This window comes from Prinia subflava, chromosome 13, assembly GCF_021018805.1.
Source record: "Prinia subflava isolate CZ2003 ecotype Zambia chromosome 13, Cam_Psub_1.2, whole genome shotgun sequence".
NCBI lineage: Eukaryota > Metazoa > Chordata > Aves > Passeriformes > Cisticolidae > Prinia > Prinia subflava.
The window spans coordinates 13,365,879-13,391,172 of NC_086259.1; the positions used below are offsets into that span (position 1 = coordinate 13,365,879).

Sequence of the window (25,294 nt, forward strand, 5' to 3'; positions counted from 1 at the left end):
GGATGGAAACAGGTCAATTAAAGCCTTATTAAAGCCTGTTGGAATGTAACACTTGGGCAGTCTTTAAAAGAAGCTATGTAATGCCCTGCACCATGCTCTACTTAACTCGATTTTAGGTTCATATGATGCGTTTAATACTCAGAACAAACTGGGGGATCGGCTGGAAGTGAGGGAAAGCCCTGCAGAAACAACTTGGCGCCTCTTCCCTGTGAGTGAAGGGGCTGGAGGGAGGCGCTGCAGAGCTCCCGTCCCCGCCCGCAGCTCCAGCGCCGCTCGGCCCCGGTATTGTTGCTGCAGCTGGTGTTGTGAATCAGGCCGACGACAAGCGCTTCCTACAATCCGGCTATTTCACTACACCAGGGTTGCATCATACCACTCGCTTCGCTCTTCGCCTGCCTCTGGAGCCCTCCTGCCTCTTCCGGAGCATCTCTGACTGTGCTGTGTTTAACAGACCCCCCACTTAAGAGACTGATTTGTGCTGTTTGGGGCAAATCAGTGGTTTTGATAAAACAATGAGGTTCTAAAATAAAGCCATTTCTGCTGGGTGTGAGTCTGCTGGTGCATCTGTTGTCAGAGGAAGCTGGTGTCCATTTTGTGGGGGGTGTTGCTTGAGGTACTGGGGTGAGGCTCTTTCCTCATCCCCCCCTCGCCCTTGTCCCCGCTCTCCGGGCTCCGGGGTGCTCTGCAGTGCTGTGAGGGCTGAGCACGGATGCAGACCAGGCTGCCTGTCCTCAGCTTCCCGGGTAAGCAGCTGCTCGGGGCTTGGGTGATCACAGCTGTCTGCCCACAAACAAGGGGGCTGGAGCAAGTCCTCAAAAATCAGGTCAAAATTTGTGTGTGAACGCAGAGACAGCCAGAGGCGCAGCAGGGCAGGCAGGCCCAATTTTCCATTAACTTGCAAAGCCACACAGAGCTGAAATTCCAATGGGCTGCCCTCGAATTTTATTGCTGGCCTTGTTTGCTGTCTTTGCTGATCTTATCTGTAACTGCTTTCGTGGCACATGTGACAGGGGCTGCAGGGGTGTAACAGGCACCCAATTCTCCCCCTGTCCTCACCTGCTGCGGCTGTGAAGTTACAGGCACCCAGCTTTAGCTCATGTTTTGTGTGATAGGAGTGAGAGTTTAAGTGGCTTATTAACTCAGGGATGGGACTGGGGGCAATTCTGAGTCCCTGGGTGCTCAGTGGTATCCTGTCCCTGGGTCGGGAGGGGAGGGGGGCTGTGGGACTATGGACATCTCTGCTGCCTGGTATTGAGAGCTGCCAGCTCCCGGCCCTGGACAAGCACAGACTGACTTAGACTGCCCTGTGCACTCTGGCTTCTCCAGCCCCCTGGAATCCGAGGCCAGCAGGGGCATCCCTCAGATCCCCTGATGTCATGCTCCCCCCTTCCCCCAGGTTTCACTGTGAGATAAAGGTGCCATTTCCCTCCCCACATCCGGCCCAGCTCAATGCCACAGGCATGTCTTGGAGACCAGCCAAGATGATTTACGAGATCTGACGGGACTGGGGCAGTATCCCAGGGAAGGGTGAGGGTGCGTGGGAGTCTTGCTCCCTTTTTCCATAATAAATCCCTGTGGGAACTGAATGTTCCTGGGCTGGGGCCGGAGGCAAACTCAGCACTGCATTTCTCTGCTGATCTGTCCTTGGGACTTAATCTCAAATCCGTTATCGCTGCCCCCATCGAGCGCTGGGAGGCAGTGATGCCCATTATGGTGGTTTTGGTATCCCTTCCAGCTATTTTTTTTCCCCTGACCAGCTTGGGGTGGTTTAAGCTGATTCCTTTCCTCTATTAGCATCAGTGGTGGGTGTGTGCTGGTCACCTCGCTCCGGTTTTGCGGGGTATAAAGCCGGCAAGCCCCTCTCCACCCTGTCCCCCACCTGGCAGGCTCCTGTGCAGGGGCAATGGCCGAGCTGCCCATCCCAGATCTGCCCCCGGCCCACTGCAGTGGCCGCTTCACCATCAGCACCCTCCTGGGCGTGGAGGAGGGGGGCCGGGGTCCCTACACACCCACCGAGGGGTCCAGCTGCGACAGCGTCCAGCCCACCCACCTGTCCAGCAGCACCCTCTGCACCAGGACCTTCGGCTACAACACGGTGGATGTGGTGCCAGCCTATGAGCACTACGCCAACAGCAAGGGGGTGGGCGACCCCAGGAGGGGCAGGCCCTCGCTGGCTGACCTGCACTCCATCCTCAAGGTAACAGGGTTTTGCTGAACCCACAGCATCTCCGGCATCCACTGGCCATGCTGCTGGTCCCTGCCATGTGTCTGTGGTGGGTCACTGTGTCTCCTGCCTCTTGGTGTCATAACTGGTGCTGTACTGACTGCACATCCCCAAGAAGGCCCTGGGAGAAGCCGGAGAATCCAGCTGTTTCCAGCTGTGTGCTGAACCCGAGCATTCCATCCAGGGGGCAGCTGCCTGAGGTCCACCCTCACCTGCCTTCCCCTTGTCCCGCAGCCTGACCTGGGCCGCCTTCGCACGCCGGTGTCTGACCTGCAGCAGAGCAATGGCCTGCCAGAGGCTGCGCCGGAGGCCGGACTGGAGGAGGCAGAAGGGGAGCCGGGCGGAGATTCCATGCCAGAACCTGTCCGCTTTGGATGGGTGAAGGGCGTCATGGTGAGTGTGACCCATCCCCCACAGAGCATCCTCCTGCCCCCCTACCCTGTAAGCATTTTACCCTTGTTGCATTTTTTCCCAAATATTTTTGCAAGCACATGTGCTTTGAGCAATTCCCTGCCCTCCTCAGTGAGATGGTTTTCTCTGAGGAGCAGCAGAGCTGGCATGGTTTGGCCATCCCCAGGTGTCATTGCCCTGATGGCCAGTTCCCCTCTGTCCCCCCAGATTCGCTGCATGCTGAACATTTGGGGAGTTATCCTCTACTTGCGCTTGCCCTGGATCACCGCCCAGGCAGGAATCGGTGGGTGCTGCGGTTCACCGTGGGCTGGGCAGTGGCACTGGGACCATCATCACCCAAACACCTTGGGGGGTGGTGGGACTCCTAGGGAAGGCTGTGGGGCTGGGGGATACAGGAGTGAAGCAATGCCCCTTCTCTGCAGCCCTGACATGGCTCATCATCCTCATGTCTGTGACAGTGACCACCATAACTGGCTTGTCCATCTCTGCCATCTCCACCAATGGCAAAGTGAAGTCAGGTAATGTGTTCCCTCCCGGCCACTCCAGGGGTCTCTTCATCCTGGGGCTGCCCCATGGATGTGAACTCCTGGCATGGGCTGTGAGGTGTGGGGGGACCCCAAAAACGTGAGGGAAGCAGTAATGCCATGGGATGTTCCCTGCCTCAGGAGGCACCTACTTCCTCATCTCGCGGAGCCTCGGGCCGGAGCTGGGCGGCTCCATTGGGCTGATCTTTGCCTTTGCAAACGCCGTGGCTGTGGCCATGCACACAGTGGGCTTTGCCGAAACCGTCCGGGACCTGCTGCAGGTAAGGAAGAAGCTTTGCGCCCTCTGGATCCCAATGTACCCCCTACCCCTCCACCTCCACTTCTCCTTGCACAACCTGTGTTGATTATCAGTAAGTGTGTTATCATTGGACCACTGATAATCAAACAGTGGCTGCTAAAACTCATGGAAAAACCAGTGGTTTGCTAAGGAAGAGGATTATTTCCACATTGTGAATAGTTCCCCTTCCCCAGGAGCACAATTCCCTCATCGTGGACCCCACCAATGACATTCGAATCATTGGGGTCATCACTGTGACGGTGCTGCTGGGCATCTCCCTGGCTGGCATGGAATGGGAGGCCAAGGTAACCCTCACTCCTGCTCATATTTTTCTCTTTGCCTGGTAACAGCTGTCCCTGCTGCCCATCAGGCATCTGAGGAACAGAGGACACCTGTAGCTCCCCCAAAATGGGCATGGGTCCCTCCTAATGCTTTCTTCACTCTTTTTGTGCCCAAACACCCAATCCTTCAGCTGGCTCTTTCTGGTTTGGCAGGCACAGATACTGTTCTTCCTGGTCATCTTGGTTTCCTTCATTAACTACCTGGTGGGGACAGTGATCCCAGCCACCGCTGAGAAGCAAGCAAAGGGCTTCTTCAGCTACCGAGGTGGGTCCACCACGGGCTGGGGTTGCACTCAGCAGGTCCACATGCATCTCTGGAGCCTGACTCTTTGCTGCAGTCAGGGGAGATGCTTGCTATGGGAAGGTGCTCCTTACTGAGAGATGTCATTAAAAGCACAGTGTCCCCTCCCATGGGATCCCTGCCATCAGCACTATGCCCCCAGCCAGTGCTGAAGTGCTTTAGACAGGAAAAAAGTAGCCAAGAGGCCACAAATGCTTCTCCTCTGCTTCCTCCCCAGCTGATATCTTTGCTCAGAATTTTGTGCCCAACTGGCGTGGACCTGAGGGTTCCTTCTTTGGCTTGTTTTCCATTTTCTTCCCATCAGCAACCGGCATCCTGGCCGGGGCCAACATTTCTGGTGACCTGAAGGTGGGTTGTGACTGTTGCTGCCTGAACCAGTGTTTCTCAGGGCTCAAGCCCTATTTTCCTTCGGGCTTTCGTTTTGATCCAACTGTTAGCCTTTGTTTTACTTCTTCTGGAAACTTTGGGCTCAGCCAGGAGATGCTCTATGGCTTTGTGATACAGTGAATTAAAATTCCTCTTGTATAGCAGCCCCAAATAAACCACCTATGTTAGCAGTGCTGCTGGAAAGCTGTCTTACATATCTCTGCAACTCCCTTGGCCAGGATCCTGCTGTGGCCATCCCCAAGGGCACCTTGATGGCCATCTTCTGGACCACTATGTCCTACCTGGTGCTTTCCGCTACCATTGGTAAGCAGCGCGTCCTCAGGTGCAGTGGGTGAGGGGCTGAGTGGGTGGGCTGGCCCCCACCCAAAATGAGTGGCCTGGGAGGATGCAGGTGGGTAGGAGCCAGGAGCAAGCCGTGACACTGGCACCAATATCCTGGTGTGAGTGTCACAGGTGCCAGACCTTGGTCCTACCCCCACGTGGGGCAGAGTCATCCTGGCTGGGCAGTGGAGCTCATGGCATGGCTCAAAGCCGTCGTGCAGTGGCGGAGCCCCATGGCAGGGACTTGGGAGTGTCCCAGGCAACAGGATGTGGGGCTGGGCTTCATGAAACCCTGGAGAGGTGCCAGCCCTGCTGTAGCCCTGAGTGTCCCCCCAGGTGCCTGTGTGGTCCGAGATGCCTCAGGCAGCCTGAACGACAGCGTGGCCGTGGGCTCGCCGGGCTGTGAGGGACTGGCCTGCAGTTTCGGCTGGAACTTCACTGCCTGCACCCAACAGCAGAGCTGCCGATACGGGCTCAGCAACTACTACCAGGTACTGCTCAGAACCAACCCCTGTTCCTGCTCCTGGCCAGGTTTGTGCTGCAATGGATGGGTTTCCAGGGCAGCTGCAAGCCTGGCACACCCCTGGCATCCTGGGGGGCATCCACGCTCTTGAAACAGCCATGTTTTAACAGGAAGGCACCAGGGAGTGGGCTTCTGGATGTGGCCGGACTTTGCTGCCTGGATAATATTAAAGGAAATGCAGCAAGATGGGGCCTGGGGCTAGAAGTCCCTCAGGGTTGGGGTGGAGGTTGGTGCACCAGGGATGCTGGGGTTCCTGATCCCCTGGTTTTCATGCAGAGCATGAGCATGGTGTCTGGATTTGGCCCCCTCATTACAGCAGGGATCTTTGGCGCTACCCTCTCCTCGGCATTGGCCTGCCTTGTCTCAGCCCCCAAAGTCTTCCAGGTGAGGGGGCGGTGTCTGCACACCCCAGCTCCTCTCTCTGAGCTCAGCAGTGGGTGATGCTCCTTGGTGCAGGGCTCTGCATCTGTGAGCAGCCCTGGGGCAAGGAGGATGCTGCTGTCAACACAGGGCATGTGTCCAGTTTGGCCCTTGCTCTTATGGATGCAGGAGCCACCATGGCACTGCCATCCCATGTCCCTGGCAAGGCCTGCTGTCCCCACTGCATCTTTCCTTGCAGTGCCTCTGCAAGGACCAGCTCTATCCTCTCATCGGCTTCTTTGGGAAGGGCTACGGGAGGAACAGCGAGCCCATCCGTGGCTACATGCTTACCTATGTCATTGCCATTGGCTTTATCCTCATTGGTAGGTGCTTGCTGCCCCAGTACTCTCCTGGAGCTTGCCACCAGCAGGGTGGCTCAGTCCCCACCACTGACAGCTGACTCTCCTTCTCCTCCCACAGCTGAGCTCAATGCCATTGCCCCCATCATTTCCAACTTCTTTCTCTGCTCCTATGCCCTCATCAACTTCAGCTGCTTCCACGCCTCCATCACCAACTCCCCAGGTGGGCTGTGGCACACGCGCCGTGCCCTGCGGCAGCCAGCTCCCCGTGCGGCTCCGTCCCGGCAGCGGCCGCTGTGTGTGTTTGCGTGCAGGCTGGCGACCCTCCTTTCGGTATTACAGCAAGTGGGCTGCGCTCTTTGGAGCCGCAGTCTCTGTGGTGATCATGTTCCTGCTGACCTGGTGGGCAGCCCTCATTGCCTTCAGCATCGTCATCTTCCTCCTGGGATATGTCCTCTACAAGAAGCCAGGTGGGTGGTGGTAACCTGGCACTGGCGATGCCCCAGAAGGTGTCTGGCCCTGTTGCTAATCCATCTTCCCCATGCAGATGTCAACTGGGGCTCCTCCATGCAAGCCAGTTCCTACAACATGGCCCTCAACTACTCAGTGGGGCTGAGCGAAGTGGATGAGCACATCAAGAACTACAGGCAAGGGCAGCTCATTGCAGTGCTGGGCACGGAGGGAGTGAGATGAAGAGCCAGCTCCTACCTCCGCTAAACCCAGGGAGGCTTCGTGCCCATGGCCACATCCTCACCACCACCCCCAGTAACCAGGAGCTACAGCAAAATATGTCAGTCTCCAAAATCTCATGTCTGTGCCATGTAAGGTAGAAAACTGGGCAAAACCAGACATTGGTCTCATCTGATATAAAAAGACCAAAGAGTGAGACTGGACCCTCAGGCTACATGATGTTTTCTCATTCTAAAGATGCTCCCTATAGTTGCCATTAGCCAAGCATGGGAGAAAAGACATGGCTCATTCCAAAGAGGCTGAATCATTCCTCACCTCCTTTTTTCCCTGCCTGCAGACCACAGTGCCTGGTGCTGACTGGCCCACCCAACTTCCGACCGGCACTGGTGGATTTTGTGGGGACTTTCACCAAGAACCTCAGCCTGATGCTCTGTGGCAACGTGCTGATTGTGAGTCACCTGCAGAAGTGAACCTGGTTGGTTCCTTCTCCTGGGGCCTATGGCCACTAGTGGGTGGTGGGCTGGGAAATCCAGTTGTATCCAGGTGGGCTCACAGGGTGGAGATTGAAATGTGCTCACTTGTGTGCTGCTAGATGATGAAATGTGTCAACTGGAAGCCTCTCTGAGTTGTTAAGCAATATTGGTGAAGCATCAGGATGTCCCTGTGGGCTTATGGCTTCCCTTTGCCAGTTAATTGTGGAAGATTTGGAAGGATGAAGTAGTTGCTCAGAGGACAGGGATGTCCTGTAGCCCTGGACTCTCCAGAGCAATTGGGTGCAGTAAGAACCAGCTCATCAGCACTCACAGGACTGTTGGGATTGTGTGCACTGGCTGTCAACTCCCTGGATTCACTGGCTGTCTTGGCTGTGATTGCAACCTCCCATGTGTGCAGTGGTTACATCCATCTCTTGCTAATGATTTGGGAAGAGAGGAGCTAGAAGTCGTTGGTGGCAAGTTGGAAGGGGCTGCCTGAGCTCCTGCCCTGATTCCTGCAGGGACCGCGGAAGCAGAAGATGCCAGAGTCCCAGCTGATGGCAGATGGCCACACTAAGTGGCTAATGAAGAGGAAGATCAAGGCTTTCTACACAGATGTGGTGGCTGAGGATTTGAGAAGTGGTGTCCAAATGCTTATCCAGGTACAGCCATCATTGGCCTTCCAGCAGCAAGGTCCCTCCTCTTTGTCACAGCTTGGGGGAGCTCTGACCCCCCTCCACAATGTCCAGGCGTGCCCCTCTGTGTTGCTCCCCCACGGAGTGGACTGACACCACCTGTGTCCGTCTGTCCCTGCAGAGGGATCTCATGGGGACATCTATCCATAGGCTGCTGGCCTCGGGAAGATGAGACCTAACATCTTAGTGCTGGGCTACAAGAGGAACTGGCGGACAGCATCTCCACAGAGCCTGGAGGACTACGTGGGCATCCTGCAGTACGGCCACGCCGGCTCCTCCGCCTCTAGGGGACACTGGCACCTGGTGGTGGCCCCGCAGTCGCTGACAGCTGCAGCCACGTGTGCAGCTGGACAGTGCCATCCCCCATTAACTGCCTTCTCCTCCCTCCTTCCAGCGACGCGTTCGATTTCAAGTATGGTGTGTGCTTAATGCGGATGAAGGAAGGCCTGAATGTTTCCGGAGTGCTGCAGGCACATGGTAAGGGCTTTGGGGCAGCCAGGGATGCACAGAGACATGGAGTTGTGGGATGTGCCAGCCAGCACCATGTCCCCAAAGGTCACGGTCCTGGCGGGATATCACTACTGTGCTGGGATCAAAGAGGATGAGGACAGTGAGGCACTGCTGTGCTGCCCTTGCTCTTCTCCTCCCTCCTCAGTTAACCCCACATTCGAGGCAGAGCACCCCAAGAATGGCACTGGCAGCAGAGCAGCCCCAGGCACAGGTAGGTTGGTCCTGGCTTGTGACTGCCCAGAGCATCCCCAGCTCTGAGGATTATTTTGCTGGCAGGGTGGGGTTTGAAGCACTGATGAGGAGCAGGGCTGGGACCAGGAGAAAGTGATGCCTTTCATCTGTGGGCAGTGGTGCTCTTTGCTGACACCAGGACCCTCTTGCCCCAGCAGTGGACCCCACCACCTTGGCCAGTGAGCAGCAGGCAAGCACCATCTTCCAGAGTGAGCAGGGCAAGAAGACCATAGACATTTACTGGCTCTTTGATGATGGAGGTAACCTTCACCTTCCACCTGTCCAGATAATGTGAGCCCAGCACCCCCATCGCAGTGCCCAGGAGGGCTCAGTCCCTGCCAGATGGGGCCAGGGCATCCCTGGTCTTTGGCATTAAGGGAACACCGGTGAGCCTGGGGTCACTGCTGCATCTCCCACCGGGTGTTTTGGGGACAGGTCTCACGCTGCTCATCCCCTACCTCCTGAGGCGCAAGAAGAGGTGGGGAAAGTGCAAAATCCGGGTGTTTGTTGGTGGGCAGATCAACAGGATGGACGAGGAGAGGAAGGCGTAAGTGCTGACAGCCACTGCACCTCTTAGCCACTTGGCCACTGCCACTGTCCCATGGGTGGTGACACAAGCTGCTTCCCATCCTGCTGAGCCCTCCCAGCTTTGCCATAATGGAATCTGTGAGCTCTGACCTGGCTGCTTTGCCTCATTTCTCTGGAAATCAATGTGGCTGCAGAGTGGGAAAACCCAAAGTACAAACTGAGGCCAGCAGCAGGGTCTTCTGCTGTGGCAGGTCCCTGTAAGAGCTACTATTCTCTGCTAACTTTGGGAAAATGTGTCCTTTCCCCTCATTAGGATTGTCTCTCTGCTGAGCAAGTTCCGTCTCGGCTTCCACGAAGTCCACATCCTCCCTGACATCAACCAGAAACCCCGGCCAGAACAGTAACCACCTCCCTCCCCTTCCCCATGCCCCCCAGCACCCCCAAACCTGCCCAGACCCTCTTCCTTGGCACTGTCTGCTTGTGTTGCAGCATCAAGAGGTTTGACGAACTCATCGCTCCCTTCAGACTGAACGATGGCTTCAAAGATGAGGCCACAGTGAATGAGATGAGACAGGGCTGTCCCTGGAAGATTTCTGATGAGGAGGTTGATAAAAACAGAGCCAAGGTAGCACCAGTGCCAGGGGAAGTCCTGCAAAGGGTCTCCTGCTGTTTAGACAAAATTCAGTCTTTCTGGAAATGATTATTTTGGATTTCTCAATGCTCTTTGCTCCACAGTCACTCCGACAAGTGAGGCTGAATGAGATTTTGCTGGATTACTCGCGGGATGCAGCACTCATAGCCATGTAGGTGCCAGTAATGCCCTCACACCCATTTCTTGCCCCATGGAAATGGTCCCTCTGGATTTTCACCCCTCCCTGGGCGGGGAGATCCTGCACAGACACCCTAATGCTGTGGTGAGACAGTGCTGCACCACAGGGAAAAGCCCTTGGAAGACACCAAGGGCGCCAGCCTGGGTGCTGTTGGGTGGAGGATGTGGTGTTGCCCCTTTGTAGGGAAATAACCTGCAATGGAGTGAGGCAGGGGCTGTGGCAGGGCTCTGTGCCCCCTGCCTCACGCCCCTTGCTGTGCCGCAGCACTCCGCCCATCGGCAGGAAGGGCCGCTGCCCCAGCTCCCTCTACATGGCCTGGCTCGAGACCCTCTCGCAGGACCTGAGACCCCCCATCATCCTCACACGAGGAAACCAAGAGAACGTGTTGACCTTTTACTGTCAATAAAACCTCCTGGATCCCTGATGACTTGGGATGTGAATTTTTCAGGCCAGTTTTGGTCCTGGAGCACACTCCTCTGGGAGTCTGGGGGAGCAGTGAAGGCATGGTGGAAATGTCCACCAGGCACAGCTGCCACCCTCTTACAAACACTGTTTGGCCCGTCTCGGGCTCTGCAGGTTGTACATCAATAAACAGCAATGCTGGCCCTGCAGTGCAGGTACTGCTCTGCCCTGGGGTTAGCCAGAGCCAGGCAGGGGCGTTGTGGGGTCCTGCACCCGCATGCCCAGAGGAGCCCAAGTGGTGTGCAGGGACTGAACGTGGGCCCCAGCAAAGTCACTGGGTGGGAACAGCCCCAGGGGCTGGGAGCAGGTCAGCACCAAGCCTAGGGGCTGCAGGGTCCCAGCATGTCCCCTCAGGGGCCTGTCCCCAACAACAGAGCAGCAGTGAGATGTCACCTCAGACTGTGGTGCCTGGCTGCAGCTGCATGTCCAGCTCCTAATGGAGACAAAATTTACCACCAGAACCAGGACATTTGTGGGGCGGATGGCCCCATGCAAAGCAGGAGTGAAGCTCAGTTGCAAAAGCACAATCCAGGCCCCCTTGTTGTGCTGCAGAAAAAACACACAACATTCATTCAACTCAAGAGTTACAGAATTTACTGATAATCACCACCAGGATTAGGAGTGTCAGTAGAAAAATAAAATGTACAGAATTTTCAGTCGTACAAAGATTTGTTCATGACAGCCGCAGCTGTGAGCGAGAGGAAGCCAGGTGGGAGCAGGGGGGATGTCACACACAGGGAGCAGGGCCACAAGCCTTGACATGAGCGGGTGTTCCTCCAGGGCAGGCAGCTTCTCCAGAAGGTGTTTTGTTAACCAGCACATTGGCTGGGCTCCCCAGCAGAGGCTCACAGCACTGCTGAGCCCAGGACAGTGTTGATGTTTTTGCCAGCTCTTTGCAGTTTTTGGCAAGTTTGACTGAGCAAAGTCTATCTGATGAAAACTGAAGGGATTCCTCCACATGCCTCACTTGGAAAAAAGGAATAGAAAGGCCAAACCAACGAGGGGAGGAAACTGCCACCAGTGCTTCAATTGCCAGCTGGTGCTTCAACTCCTTTCTGTTTAGCTCTGGTTTTACTGGAGAGGGAGGTTGTCAGCAGCAGCCAGTGGAGTGGAGGATGCTCTGTGAGCACCAAGGTGACACAAAGAGCTTGCCTTCTGTGCTAATACATCAAGACAAACCAGCTGATTGTTCACCTTTTATGCAGGAATTCCCTGAAAATTTCACAGCATCCAGGCATAGAGAGGCACTGCCAGCTCCAAACAGGGTCAAGCTGCCACCTTTTCAAGTAAACCAAAACCCCCCTCAAAACAGTGTCTCAGAGATCCCTAGGGATACAAAAAGGGAGGTCTTCAGTTCATCCAGTTAGCACTGAGTGACTTTACCAAACAATTCTCCCACTTGTTCTGAGCTCTGTAACAACCCCTCAGCCCTGTTCCTGCAAGGAAACCTCCTCTTGCTGTACCATGGGACACATGGATAAAGTGCTTTCTCAGCTGCAATCAGCTTAATGGCTATTGAGCAGTGCCAGGCACCAGGGCAGGGTAAAGGAGAACACAGCAGGTGCTCAGGACATTGGTTTCTGGTGTCACCTGAAAGGTAATACCAGACCCACCCTATCCAAATTCCATGAGATACTTTTAATCCATCCAGGAAAACACAGGATAATTCCTGTAAATTAAAACTGTGCACTCTGTACACATGCTTAAATATGAAGTGGGAAGGGGGAAAAGAAAGAAAGCTTATTCCTTCTTTTTCATGGTTTCTGCCCTGGCAGGAAAACTGGCTCTCTACAAGCAGCACAGCACACCGGGCTCTCCTCAGATCCAGGGTTTAGTATGTTACACTACTTGGATCACATCCACCTAATTTAATTATTTCCTAAACTGAGCATCTATATTCCCTGAATTAATATAGGCTAAAATTTAGAGGAATCTCAGTAGGTAGCACCTGCAAACCTCTCTCACCATCGACAGACCACTCCTGAGAAGTCCATGCATAAAGACAGCCTTTTCCATGATAACCACAGTGCCCTGCTGAAGGATCACAGAATCAATTCAGTTTAGAAAAACCCTCTGAGATCCAGTCCAGCCTTTGACTGGTCACCACCTCATCATCCAAACCACGGCACTAAGTGTCACGTCCAGTCATTTCAGCACTGAGGACATGGGCTTACTGTGGATAAACAGCCCTAGGAAATGCTGCAGGTACAAAAGGAACTGATTTGGAAACCAGAGGAATTCAATGAAGACAGATGGGAACTGTCCCCTGAAAGGCTGGACACAGACAGTGCTTTCCTTCTGCAGCCCATAGGGTGTGAGCTGGGTACAAACACAGGCCACAGCAAACTCCTAGGCCCAGCCACATCCCTGGAATTCAACCTCAGCTTCCCCAAAGAACCAAGCCCCAGGAAGCACCCAGTTTGCTGCTCAAGTGCCCCAGCCATATGGCACAACTCCAGGCACAAGTGCAGAGCTCTAAATTAGTTAAAAGTCACTTAAAACCAGAACAAGCTAAAACAATTCATGAGGAAACAGTACGGCCTGTGGAGAAGGATTGATCTGGGGCTGTGTTCACAGGGACACAGGAACCACCCAGGCTCCTGCCAGGAGCTTACAGCTCTCCCAACCCCAGTGTGCTTTGGCTGGATGCTGAAAATGTGGCACAGTCCCAGCACCAGGTCCAAGCCAGCCTGGCCACGCAGCTCCCAGCAGCAGCAGGAGGGATTTTATCTACTGCCACTTCCAGATCAGTGCAGACACCCAGCTCCACCACACCAACACGAACAGCATCAGCAAGTCAAAGGAGAGCAGGGTCATTTGAAAACACGAGTCTCCTTCAAAGCCTGAGGAGAAGCTGTGCACGCCCACATGCACACCTGGGATTTCTGGAGTGCCCATTCCACTGTGCTTTACCTCTGGGCAGAGCATTCACAGGGCCTGAAGAGCTTTGCTGTAATAAAATTCACAAAATCCTTTTTATAACAGTCATTTCCCCCTGTGCAGCATTCAGCCAGAGCTCTCAGACACAAATTTGCACTCCCATCCATCTAAAATGAGTTTTCCTTTTGCTGCTCCCAAATCCACTATGGCTATGATGTGGTATTAAGAAGTTTGAGCAAGGAAGAAAACAAATTAAATTTTTAATTTAAAAAACTGACATTAAAAGAGCTTCAGATTCACTCAAAACCAAGCAACAAAGCAGCAAGTGAACTCTGAGGACACAAGTCACTCTGGTCCAGTTCCTACCCAGCACAGCTGGTGTCACATTTTAGTCATGTCCTGTTACTACACCTCATCACTGGTGAAAGGTACCCGGGTCTCCTCCTCTGCTAGCCATTTTCCTACTCTCCAGAGCAATAAAGTTTCACTTGGCACTTAATGTTACCAAAAAGTAACAAAATTCACAATTTTTCGCTTCCAAGCCAGGCTGGATGCAGGAGCAAGCCCTCCCATTTCCTTAAATCTGTGGAAGGAGCACAAGGCCGGAGTTGTGCTCCCTGTGATTTGTTCTGAGGCAGCAGGTCCTTTGCTCCCCCTCTGGTCTGTGTTCTCCAGCCTCTCCAGAGGAGCTACAGAGTGGCCAGAATGCGCAGGAACGAAACCACCACCACACAGAACGTCTGGCCCACGCCAAAAATGAGGGCCTCAAAGGGAATCATTTTTTTCCCCGCAGCTCTGTAAACTCCAGCAATGGCAGCACCTGTGGAGAGGGGGAAAAGCCGAAATGTGAACATGAGACAGCTGCTCTGCCACAGGGAGGAAGGGGAAGCCTCAGGATGTGAGGCTGGGGCAGAGAGCAGCGGGGTCTGAACCTCTCCCTGCACAGCAGCAGGCAAGAGTGCTGGGCTGGGGATGTGTGACAAACCTCAGCAGTAACCAGTGCATTGGTGCCACTGGGTGAACTGGTGCTGACTCTCTGCTGAGGCCTCCAGCTGGTGTGGGGGTTGGGGTGGTTTGGGACATACCCTTGTCACAAGATCCCCACCCACAGCCCACAGGCTACAAACACTTCCCAGTTCTGAGCACTGACACTAAAGCTCTGAGAGATTTTCCTCCAGGTGCTCAGAAATGTGAAAGCCTCCTTGGCTCTGCACCCGATGGGAGTGTTTAGTATGGCTGATGCAGGGTTCGGCATGGGGTATGGTTCAACTCTTTCAAACACGGGGCAAGGGGGAAATAAAGCCAGAACATTAATCTCCATCCCGGGGAACACCGCTATTCGACGCGCTCCCCAAGGCAACCTCTGATCACCACAGAGCCCCCGGCCGATTCTGGCGGGCACTTGCCGTACTTGTGAGGGTGCCGGCGGTGATGGGTCCCACGATGCCCATCAGCAGGACACTCACGGACATGAACCTGCCGTACTTGTGGTGCCGGAGCGTGAAGAGGGCAAGCAACGCGGCCGGGACGTGGAAGGCAAGGGAGGAGACGACTGCCCACAGGAAGACGCCGTACCACATCTCTGCGGAGAGAAGGGCTGTGAGGGCGGCCCGGGGCCCGCGGGCCCCCAGCGGCCCCGGCGGGCGAGCCCCGCTTCGAGTAGGAAGGTACCTGGGAAGGTGGAGAGCGGGCTGGAGTAGGTGGTGCCATTGCCCACGCGGGGCACGAGGCGAAGGCTGAGGATCTGCTGCAGGAGCCCCCCGCCGCCACCGCCGCCCGCTTCGCTGCCCTCCATCCCCGCATCCGCCACCGCCTCTTCCGCCCGTCCCTTTCCGCCCACCGCAGCCAATGGAAAGCGTTGTAAGATGACAGACAGGGCTCCCTACCAATCATCACTGGTCTCTGGGCAGCCGGGCCCCGCCCCGGCCCCGCGCTGCCATGGGAACGGCTGTGGGCCGCAAGGAATGCGGGGAGCCCCCGGTGGGGCGGGCGGGACGCTCTGGCCCGCTGGCGGACTCTCGTCGCTGCTCCCCGTGCGCGGCGCGGCCTCGGAGGCGCGGCTGTTCTTCCTGTCCGCCAGGGGGCGCCGGCGGGCGGCAGCGGCGCTCTGGGCGGCGGCGGCGGGAGGCGCAGCGAGGCGGCCGGGCCGGGGCCGCACCATGTCGGCGTCGGAGTCGGAGCAGGAGCAGTACTCCTCGGCCGAGGATGACGACTATGTGCCCTCAGGTGAGTGGCGGCGGGCTGGAGCCGGCGGTCCCGGCGGTCCCGGCGCTCACTGTGTACGCTTGCAGGTGCGGAGTACAGCGAGGATGATGAGAGCGAGCTGGTGCGGGAGGAGGAGCCGGCGGACAGCCCGCGGCCGCCCCGCGGCAGGAGGAGCCCCCGCCGCCCCGCCAGCAGGTACGGCCGCCGTGATCCGGCCCGGTGCCGCCGCTGGTGCCCTGCAGGGCGGAGGAACGGGAAACGCTGCTCTGCGCTCCGGTTTAGGCAGGAGCAGAGAACCTCGGCCACGACAGACATCGTGCCTGAAACATCCCCTAACAGGAGTTGTTTATATGAATCTTTTTCAGTGCAAAACACGCACGTATGGGGTTTCTCGCGTTGATATAAATATATACATACTTTAGTTGAGGTTGGTTTCTGTCTAGCCCAGGTTTTCCTCCCCTCCTGGTTCCTGCATTTTCCCAGAACCACAGGATCTTGGAATGGTTTGGGTTGGAAAGGACCTTAAAGACCACCTTGTTCCACCCTCCTGCCATGGACAGGGACACCTCCCACTAGATCAGGTCACTCAAAGCTCCATCCAGCCTGGCCTTAAACTTCCAGGAATGGGGCAGCCACAGCTTCCCTGGCCAACCTATGCCAGTGTTTCAGCACATTATACACTCTCAGAAATGCATGCAAATGGGCCTGTTCACGTCAAGGGCACTGCCTGCATCAGGCTCACTGTGTTTTCTGAGCAACATCTTTTAATAAAATATATACACTCCCAAGGTTAAGAGAGAACCTCCCAGACTGGATGTCTTAGTAAAAATATGAAATACCGTGTTGCTTCACCCAAGCTTACAGTTCAGGTCTGGAATAGTATTGCAGCAGCTCCATATACATTTTTTCTTCTCTTTTGGCATCTGCTTTCAGAAAGAGGAAAAAAGGTGGTCTCTTGCTAGAGCCAGATGAGAAAGAGGAAGAAAAGGCCCAGCAGAATGGAGAGGAGCAGAAAGAAGAGGAAGTGGATAATGTAGAGCAAGCAGAAAGAAACAGAGAAGAAGAAGAAAAAAAGAAAGAGGATGCTCTTTGGGCCAGTTTCCTCAGTGATGTAGGACAGAAACCCAAAGCAGCAGCTGCCACACAAGTGACACAAATCAGAAAGGTAATGGGGGCCTGGGCCTGCACCCTGGGAGTGTGGGAAGGGCCTGAAGGTTTAGAGCATGCAGCTTTGGTTCTGGCTGCTATCAGGTGTTGGACAGATCTGGGAAGAGGCTGGGGTTGCCCCTGCCCCCTCTGCTGTGTCGCATCCCCTGACAGACCAGACTGCAAGGTGCTGGTTTCCTTCCAAATGTGGAGGTGGTGCTGCTTTTGGAGCTGTTTGTCAGCATCTTGGAGTGTCCTACACAGCCCTGTTTGCCTCCCTTCCTGGTCCTGGATTCCTCTTTTGACACAGGAAGGGTGAGCTTTGGTCTGAGTTGTGCTTGTGGGCACAGCTCTCCCTGTGGCTTATGCTTTTCCTGATGCTTAAAAGGAGAAAAAAAATAAAAGGGAGGCTCTGTGTGTATGTGAATGGGGAAACGAGAGAGGTCTGTGCTGGCATCTCTGTGCCTCCATCCTCATGGAGTGGGTCTGGGAGGTGCTGCATGTTGTATGTTTGTAGCAAGATTGAATCTGGCTTTCCTGTGTCCTTTGTAAGCCCCAGGAAGGTGCTGTCAGTGTGCAGAAGCTTTTCTGGAGAGAGAATTCTGTGTGTGGTAGCTATTTAAAAGGATTTAGTTCTCAGTAAAACCAAGTGCATATGTTTCCCTGTCCAAACCTTTCATGCTTTAGGTGGTAGAAAGGAATAATGTATCACAGCTGAGCCTCTGTTGCTAGAATTATCAGTTTGGGGGTTTTTAAATGGTCAGCCAAATAAAGTTTAGTAACAGAAGACTGCAGTCTGCCTGGTGAGTACAGTTCTGACTGTGTGAAGCTTCTTTCTATGACTGTTGAAAGGTTGCAGAGCAAGTACAGTTTTGTAATGTTTGATTGCAACTTTTGGAAGGAGAATCCTTTCATCTTAACTCTCCTGCTTCTCGTTATTACTGACTGAGCAGCTGGGGTGGTTACTTGTAGAGTCAGAGGGAAGAAGAGAAGTGAACATTTTCTTCTGAGCAGTTCTACTTTTATGGTCAGCTTGCTAAAATGTGAGATGTCTTTGAAAGTTCCTCCATAGCCTGGAGTAATTCATGGAGTCATGCAGTTCCTCTGTTCTCTTAGTGAACTTCTTGGACTTGCATTGCTTGCTTGAAGATCTTTGTGGTGTGTGGCTGATTTAGAGCAAAATTTTGGGTTTTGTTTTGGTAACTTACAGTGTCTGAGGTTTTTTATGTATCCTTTTAGCAGCTGTAGCTGTGACTGAGTAAATTAAGAAGCATTGTTGACAAATTGCTTAATAAAGATTTTTCCTTCTCAAATAAGAGGTTTTATTGACAAGCAGGAAGATCAGCATTGCTTTTTCTGCTGATGAGTTTTATTTTTCTCTGTTCTTATAAAAATAAGCATACTTTAGTGGAATTCACCTTGGGAGCTTTCCTGCTTGGCGGTGCTCAGTTTGAGAGAACCAAGTCTCCAAGCTTGTCCTTGCTTTCTGAACCACTGCAGTGTATTCTTTCTCCTTCCTACATTTATTACAATTTCACTTCCTGTTTTAGTTTGTTCTGATCCTAGAGCTCCAGTGACAGCCTGGAACTAAAACGGGGAATCTCATTCTGGTGGAATGAAATTTATTTATTTCCTTTATCTTGTCTGTGGGTGACGTGCTTTGACCACCAGCCTAAATTGCAGTGCTACCCAAGGTCTGTGTTGGGCCCGTGGCCCCTTGGAATAATTTGGCTTGGCTCCACAAATGCATTATTTTGCTTTCTTCTCCGTGTATTTTGTAGGCTGAAGAAGAGAACAATGGGAATAAGCCTCAGGAGAAGCCAAAAGATTCAGGAAAAGTGACAATCACCAAAACGTTTGATTTTGCTGGTGAGGAAATCAAGTAAGTTGGCAGATGTGATATGTCCATTGTGGTCCCAGTGCAAACTGGGTGCTGGGGGCAGGCTGGAGCTGGGCTCTGAAGCAGATTGAGTCTTCTCTTTCCTTTACACTGTTTTTTTCTTTTATTGTGAGCACACACAGATCTCAGGGAAAACGAGGCCAAGATTTTCCTGCATGAGAGCTGTAGAAGATCATTATATGCAGACCTCAGTCTTTGATCAACTTCAAAACATTCATAAATGTAATTCAAATTCACTTAGGCTTCCCCATCTGGCCAGTGTTTCTAATGGTTGGCAGAGCTTCCTGGTGGCACTGTCACTGGGAAGGTTGAGACAAGGAGGGAAGCACACCTGGTCCCACAGGGATGAGGGCAACACATTTTATTCCTTCAGCCTAGTCCAGGCTCTGTACTGTGGGCAGGATATTGGCTGGCACTTCCCCTGGTGATGTTCACAATCCACAACAAAGATTTGCAGGCAATGAGAGGTGTTTTGTTGAGCAGACTAACAGCTGAGTGCTTTTGCCTCTGAAACAGCTGCAGCAAAGGGGATGGGCTGGGTAAAACCGTGTTTTAGGCTGAGTTTGGCTTACAAGAGGCCTCTCAGGCTGTGCTGCAAGGAGGGCCAGGTGTTTTATAAATGTGTAAGACCAGAAGTGAGGGGCCTGGGTAATCTCACCTGAAATCTGACTGCCCTGTGAGCTGCTGGTTCTTATCATGGGGGATTTCATTTATATGAAGCAGTAAACTTGGTTTTGCCAGACTAACTTGGCCTGTTTCGTGTGACAGCAGAGGGCAGCAGTTCCCAGCAGTAACACTCACCCTGCCTAAATCTGGAGGAGGAGGCAGAGCTGGGGCTTCTGCTGCTCTTGCTTTTCATGTTAGCACTGCTGCCTGAGCTGTTTGAAAAATCTGGGGAGAGCTGTGAGCCATAGTAAGGACTTTGCTATTTCCCTGGGCAAGCCAGACTGTAGCAATACCCCCGTTCACTGATGAACTTCATTCACTTTGTTCACTGTCCTTTGTTTGCCTTATGTGAACAGAAGTTGTTCAGGATTTCTAAGATGCTGATTTTATGCTTTTGACACCGGTATTTTATCTGTAGTTTCTTAAGAACTAAGAAAAAGATATTTTCCTGTTCCAGTTGCTTTTCTAGTGTCCTTTGTACTGCTCAGTACTTGCTGTCTCCCTTGGGAAACTGCAGAGAAATCACTAGAAATTTCTACTGCTTTTTGATTAAATAGGCAATAACTGGAGCCTGGGTGACAATGAGATTGTAATTCTGCAAACACCAAGGCTACTGCATGTTTTCTTTACAGCAGTTATTATATCAGTTAGTTACAGAACCAGCAACAGAAAGTTTGCAGTGAGGTCTGGAGCACTGTTTTCTGCTGGTACCAGTTAAAACAAAGTTATGTTCTTAAGCGCTTTGATAACAAAAAAGTCCTTCCATGTTTTTTGCCCCCTTGATTTTTGTGAGATGCAAAGTTGATTCTCTTATGTTGTTTGCTACATCTTGCATCTTTAATTAGGTTACACTGTTAGCTGTGGATAGGGTACAAGGTGTAGTTGCTACTCACAGCTGCTGGTGCTTTCCGCTACTGGCAGTAGGTGAGGCCCAGAGGGCTGCTCTTTCTTCAGAATAGCAGCAGGTTGTCTTTGCACCACCCCAACGTCTGCAAATGCTCTGAATACCAAACACTGACTTCCTTGCCTGGGGAAGTAGCTGGCAAATCCTTGCTTATAAAAGGCCACCACACGGTACTTGTGTGTGTGCTCATTTCTGCACCAAAGGAACTGAAATGAGACCTGTCTCTGTTGCTTGCCTTTCTAAATGGTTTGAGGCTACTGTTGAGTGTTGCTCTTTTGAAAGCTTGAGAAGAATTTAGATCAGTATTTAGGCAGTGAAAGATTCAGGGCACAAATTTTCACAGTCTGCTCTCTGAAGCTCTTAACAGAAGATCATCTAGCCCTGATCTCCTCTTGCAGAACAATTTATTTTCTCCTGTAAGAAGATGGTATGATTTTTCTGGCCTGATTGGAATAGCAGAAGTGGCTTGAATGTAATGTCCAGCTACAGGGCTATACTGGAATAGTAAAAGGGGCTTTGTGTTGTCAAATCCCCTGTAGGCTTTTGCTACACTTAATGCCTGTTTTGATGAGTCTGTGCTTGTATCAGTTGCTAGTGCTGAACTTTAGCTTCAGAATGTTAAGAATTAATAATTACCAAATGAAGATTTTAATTTAGTGGCTTTTAATTTTAGAAAATATATTATTTAATTTTGCTTTGTAAAACTCAAGCTATTGAATCCTGGAACTAGAAACAATCTCAAGCTGATTGCAGTGCTTTTCAGTTGGACTTTTTTGTCTGCTTTTCCTGTCTCCCTCATGTTAAACAGATTACGAGCAGCAGGTGACTGTCACCCAAATGGCTGTAATTGTGGGCAGCAAGAGCAATTTGCAAAGGCACTTCAGCCTCTAAATGGAAGTTCAAGCCATTTTTCCCTGGCGGAAGAGGTTGAAGCTCCTTTGAAGCCTCTGGTTTATGAACTTGCTTCACAGTGCAGGACGTGTGTTTGCAATTAATAGGGAATTGCATCCCCAGTGCCACGGTTTAACTGTTGCAATTTGTAATTGCTTGTTTTCTCTTCGGCACTCCAAAAGGATTCGGTCCTTGGCTTCCTTTAAATCTGTGTTGTGCTCAGTGCATCAAAATGGTTCTTCTATGCTCTTTCCATGAAAGTGGACTTTGTGTCCAGCTGGGACTGCAGCAGAGTGGAGCTTACATACATGGAGCTGGTCCAGCCCCATGGTGTCAGTGTGACAGCACGTGAGGGAAGAGCAGAGTCAGGTTATTGATTGCTGTCAAGAGTAGATTTTACTTTGAAACATCTTCTGTACCTTAATTTGGCTTGTGGAAGGCAAAACTAAGGTAAAAGGAGTAATGGCTTGGGTGCTAATTCAGGAATGGGAGGCCTGTGTTCAGCACCCTGCTTCATTCATACACTGCAGATTCCAAGTAAGGGACCCCAGACTAGGAGATTCGTATTTCTTGCACATGGTTTGTTCGTGTGGTTTGAAGCCAGAGCTTCACACAGGTTATTCTTGTGGTGGGAATGCTTTCCTGGTATGGCAGAGTTGCTGTGCTGTACTGATGCTGCTGTATTGTGCTGGCAGAGCTGTGGCTTGTGCTGCTTCAGTGACTCGGTTTCTTCCCCATGTGCATGAACCAAGCAGCCAAAGCAAAGCCATAGTCAGGCTCCACCTTCCATCTGTCACTGGGGAGAGCCCTGCTCTTTTCCTGAAATCTGGCAAGGTGTTCCTGTCACAGCTCCTTTTTCTTTCTCACAGGAATAGGTGGCGTCCACACTGAGCTGGTGCATGGCATGGGCCAGAGCAAAATAGGAAGGGCCAGTGCCAAACAAGCAGTGTCACACTGAGTGTGTGACTTGCTGCTGCATATGAGGAATACTTAAAGTTTATATAGTTCTGTAGAAAGAGGTGGGCAAACTCACTTCAAAACAGTGTGTTGAGCTGTTCTATGTGAGACATGAACTCCTATCTCTGGATAAGGGGTCCCTGTCGTTGACTTGTGTAGGAGACCACATTTGTGACTTAGAATAACCTCTGGGTTGCTGCTGTAGGACTGCTTTTGCTTGTGTCACCTCTGTGCTCTGAGGTAACAAGGTATGCTGGCACATTGCTGAGCAGAGTTGAGTGTCAGCTTGTGTTCTGGGTTAGGGAACATGATGGTTCACAGTGCAGCTATTACATCTTACAAGTGCTAAAGAAGTATCTAAGATATCTGATTTATAACCAAATAGTTATAAGCTTAAATTATTGTAGTAATCACTGAGGTTTATAGTGACTGAATTTGATACTTCGTCTGCCACAGTTGAATATGGTTTGAAAAAGAACCTGATTTTCATCTGTTGCTGTTTGTAAGTGGTTTTCTAGGATGTGCCTGGACAAAAAACTCATTGCTCATTCTGTGTTGCTACTTCACAGGTTTTCAGCCTACATCAAGAATTCAAGAAAGATTATTTAGAGGAGATTGTTTTCAAGTTGAAATTCAGGGACCTTAAGCAGGACTTTAAGTTGAGGAGTTTAGTGGTGAAGTTCATGACTTTTTGAGCAGAAGAAGCAAAGGTGAAGGGAGGTGGCTGAGAGCAGGTTCTTGTCAGGTGTGCCTGTGCTAATGAAAGCCCTTTCTTGGCCAACTCTCTGTACAAGAATACCACTGACAATGGGAAATGTGCAGGCAGAGCTACAGACTATGGATGGAGTTTCATTTATTTGGTGTCCTGGGAAGTCATTGAGGTTTAACTTAGGCCTCATTGGGTGAGATGGTGAGCCTGAGCCCAGTCTGAGGTGTGGTCCAGGCTGCTGAGCTCTTCACCTTGGTGAGCTCCTCAGTAGAGCTGTGCAGAGCTGGTGAAGTGATTTATTCCTTTGCAGCAAGAAGTGCTGACCTCAGAGTGGAGGTGAGGTTGTAATTCAGTTCTCTGCAGCTGTACAGTACTGCTGCTTTGGGATTTCTTGATGGTGCCTCTCTTTACAGAAGTATTGATTTTCTGTTATTAATTTTAGCTCACCTATGTGTTGGATGGACAGCTATGTCCTAGACTGCTCACTGTTTTAACTCTAGATCTGCTGTCCTTTTCCAGAGCTTCAGCCACTTGATCCCAGACCCTTTTTAGGAGATAGCTGGCGTAAAGGACTGCAGGAGAAACAGATCAGACACTTGAGAACAGCCTGAGCTTTCTACAGTCCTTACTCAGGCTCTGATTCCTTATTGGTGGCTGTGATGTCCTCTCTGCTCCTTACATGACTACTAAGACCAACTAAATGTGACAAAGTTGGCAAACAAAGGGTGTGTTAGCCAAGGAGTTTGGGAGACTGTCATCTGTTTTGTTGCTTTGAAGACAGCGTAGCTGTCTGAGCAATTGCAGCTGCTTCTGCTTTTTCCTGGAAAGCAAGAAGAGTGGAAGGAAAATCCTGATGCTGATGATGTATTTCAAGGGGAATGGGTAAAACAGCAGGGACTTGACTCCCACAAGTCTCAAGATTTAGAGCTGGCACAGAGAGTAATTTTTAAAACGTGTAATTATCCATCTGTGTTCTTGCTTTGTGGTCTCAGCATGGCCCAGTCAGACCTGTCAGGCTAAGGAGCAGTGAGAGAGCAGGTGACACCATTAACCCTCTCCTCACTTTGTGATGCTTTTCAGGGATCTCAGTGGATGAATCAATGCAAGGGGTTGGCAGCATGCTCACACTTCTTGCTAAGTGTGAATCTTGGTCATTTGTTTTGTGCTCATGGGGTTTTGAGCAATGCTGAGTGAAGCACAGTAGCTTTTAAAATCAGGAGAAAGATCAGGAGTTTGGGTGGGCATCTCTTGACATTGTAGGTGTGACTTCTTCCATATGTGCTTTTTTGAAAAAGCTTTTGTTGTATTGCTTATACCTGTGAGAGAAAAGCAGGTGAGCATTACCAGAATGTGTATCTTGAATCCTGATATTTGGAAAGCCCTGCCTTTTTTCCAGGTGGATAGCAAGTGCTACACAGCTTCCACCAGATGAGCTGGTTGGGTGTTGTCAGGCTAGATATGGAAGACAATGAACTGAACTAATAGGAGCAGAGGAAGAAACTACCCATATTTTGATGTGCTTTTTGCAATGGCTTTGATTGCAGTAGCAAATTGTTAGAAAAGGGAAGACAAATGAATTTCAGTGGCGCTTTGAAAAACCATTCCTTGAGGACTTCTCTTTTGTGTTGCTGACTGGTGGTGCCCGATGTCAGTAGGGTTTTATCCTCAGCCCTCCTTGGCTAAGGTGTTCTAGAGAAATGTATTCTAGCCACTTTCTGGTGACATAGCACTTTCTGAAGGAGGCTTGCATGGTGCAAAACCCTTGGCTTTTAAGATTTTCCCAGAAATTTAGTCTGAACAGTATAAGCATTGGGATGCTGCTGTGGGACCATAAGACAAATTAAACCATCCAGAATTACATGGAATATGAATATGACCACTTTTAGAGGTGTCAGACTAATAAGTGGATGGTTGCTTTTCTGCCACCCAAGCACCAAAATGCTGATCTTGGCATAATAGAGTGTAGGCAGGCTGTTTCTGCCCTTATGCTGTTGTTTTTCAGAGAGGTCAAGGCATGCCTCAGCTATCTACACTTTATATTAGCTTTTTCCAATTTAAAAAACAACTATTGATTTTTTTTTTGGAACCCAATAAGGGAAAATATGTTACCTTTCAAGATTGACAGGGTCTCAGGGGCCCATTTTGATAACCTTTCCTCTGTTTGCATCCATTCCCTGATGCTTCAGAATTTCCCTGGAGAATACTAACATTGTACAATGCTGATGGGCACGACGGTGGCCCAGAGATGAGGTCAGGAAGTGTGAGCAGGAGCTGTGCTGTGGGCTGGTTCACTTGTGAGCCATTTGCCTTTCTCAGAGGCAGCTGCAGAAATTGTAACTTCATAAACATCAAACCTAGCCAGGGATCTAAGCCAGAACACTTGCTTCTAAAATAAATCATGTTATGGTTTGCTTAATGTGCTTGGAGAAGGGAAATGGGGTAATGAACAGCATCTAGTCAGGGTTTTTTCATTAGTGGATGTGCAGATGAGGCTTCTGCTCAGAGGGGCTGTGACTTGCAAAGTGTTACATAATAGCTGGACATGCTTTTGAAACTCCCAAAGTGACT

The 25,294-nt window shown here is 51.5% G+C and overlaps 3 protein-coding genes across 3 annotated transcripts in view; 2 read left to right on the forward strand and 1 right to left on the reverse strand.

Annotated features, from left to right (window-relative positions):
- The first annotated feature begins 1,842 nt into the window (after window positions 1-1,842).
- Window positions 1,843-10,416, forward strand: SLC12A3 (solute carrier family 12 member 3). Its single transcript, XM_063410585.1, has 26 exons — window positions 1,843-2,197; window positions 2,459-2,617; window positions 2,843-2,918; window positions 3,058-3,153; window positions 3,301-3,440; window positions 3,652-3,762; window positions 3,952-4,063; window positions 4,317-4,447; window positions 4,705-4,789; window positions 5,144-5,298; window positions 5,607-5,714; window positions 5,950-6,073; window positions 6,171-6,272; window positions 6,364-6,519; window positions 6,597-6,696; window positions 7,077-7,188; window positions 7,734-7,874; window positions 8,058-8,164; window positions 8,302-8,384; window positions 8,563-8,628; window positions 8,807-8,908; window positions 9,084-9,195; window positions 9,490-9,576; window positions 9,666-9,801; window positions 9,912-9,979; window positions 10,271-10,416. Exons 1-26 carry the CDS (start codon window positions 1,904-1,906, stop codon window positions 10,410-10,412), a joined length of 3,105 nt encoding a protein of 1,034 aa, XP_063266655.1. The 5' UTR covers window positions 1,843-1,903; the 3' UTR covers window positions 10,413-10,416.
- Window positions 10,417-11,047: 631 nt separating this feature from the next.
- On the reverse strand, window positions 11,048-15,186 carry TMEM170A (transmembrane protein 170A). Its single transcript, XM_063410484.1, has 3 exons — window positions 15,020-15,186; window positions 14,760-14,930; window positions 11,048-14,168 (listed from the first exon to the last, which is right to left on the reverse strand). The coding sequence occupies exons 1-3, from the start codon at window positions 15,141-15,143 to the stop codon at window positions 14,038-14,040; spliced, it is 426 nt and encodes a 141-aa protein (XP_063266554.1). The 5' UTR covers window positions 15,144-15,186; the 3' UTR covers window positions 11,048-14,037.
- A 111-nt stretch (window positions 15,187-15,297) lies between these two features.
- The window catches only part of CFDP1 (craniofacial development protein 1), a 61,614-nt gene continuing 51,617 nt past the window's right edge, over window positions 15,298-25,294 (forward strand). Inside the window, exons 1-4 of the mRNA XM_063410483.1 lie at window positions 15,298-15,574; window positions 15,640-15,748; window positions 16,487-16,718; window positions 18,481-18,581. Coding sequence (XP_063266553.1) covers window positions 15,313-15,574; window positions 15,640-15,748; window positions 16,487-16,718; window positions 18,481-18,581 — 704 coding nt within the window. The 5' untranslated portion in view covers window positions 15,298-15,312. The remainder of the gene's footprint in view (window positions 15,575-15,639; window positions 15,749-16,486; window positions 16,719-18,480; window positions 18,582-25,294) is intronic.

Coding starts and splice junctions, on each gene's coding strand:
- SLC12A3 (XM_063410585.1), top strand. CDS start 1,904: ATGGCCGAGCTGCCCATCCCAGATCTGCCCCCGGCCCACTGCAGTGGC. Junction 3,154..3,300: donor CAATGGCAAAGTGAAGTCAG/GTAATGTGTTCC, acceptor TCCCTGCCTCAG/GAGGCACCTACTTCCTCATC. Junction 6,520..6,596: donor TGTCCTCTACAAGAAGCCAG/GTGGGTGGTGGT, acceptor TTCCCCATGCAG/ATGTCAACTGGGGCTCCTCC.
- TMEM170A (XM_063410484.1), bottom strand. CDS start 15,143: ATGGAGGGCAGCGAAGCGGGCGGCGGTGGCGGCGGGGGGCTCCTGCAG. Junction 14,931..15,019: donor CCCGCTCTCCACCTTCCCAG/GTACCTTCCTAC, acceptor TTCTCTCCGCAG/AGATGTGGTACGGCGTCTTC. Junction 14,169..14,759: donor CACCGCCGGCACCCTCACAA/GTACGGCAAGTG, acceptor CCCTCTCCACAG/GTGCTGCCATTGCTGGAGTT.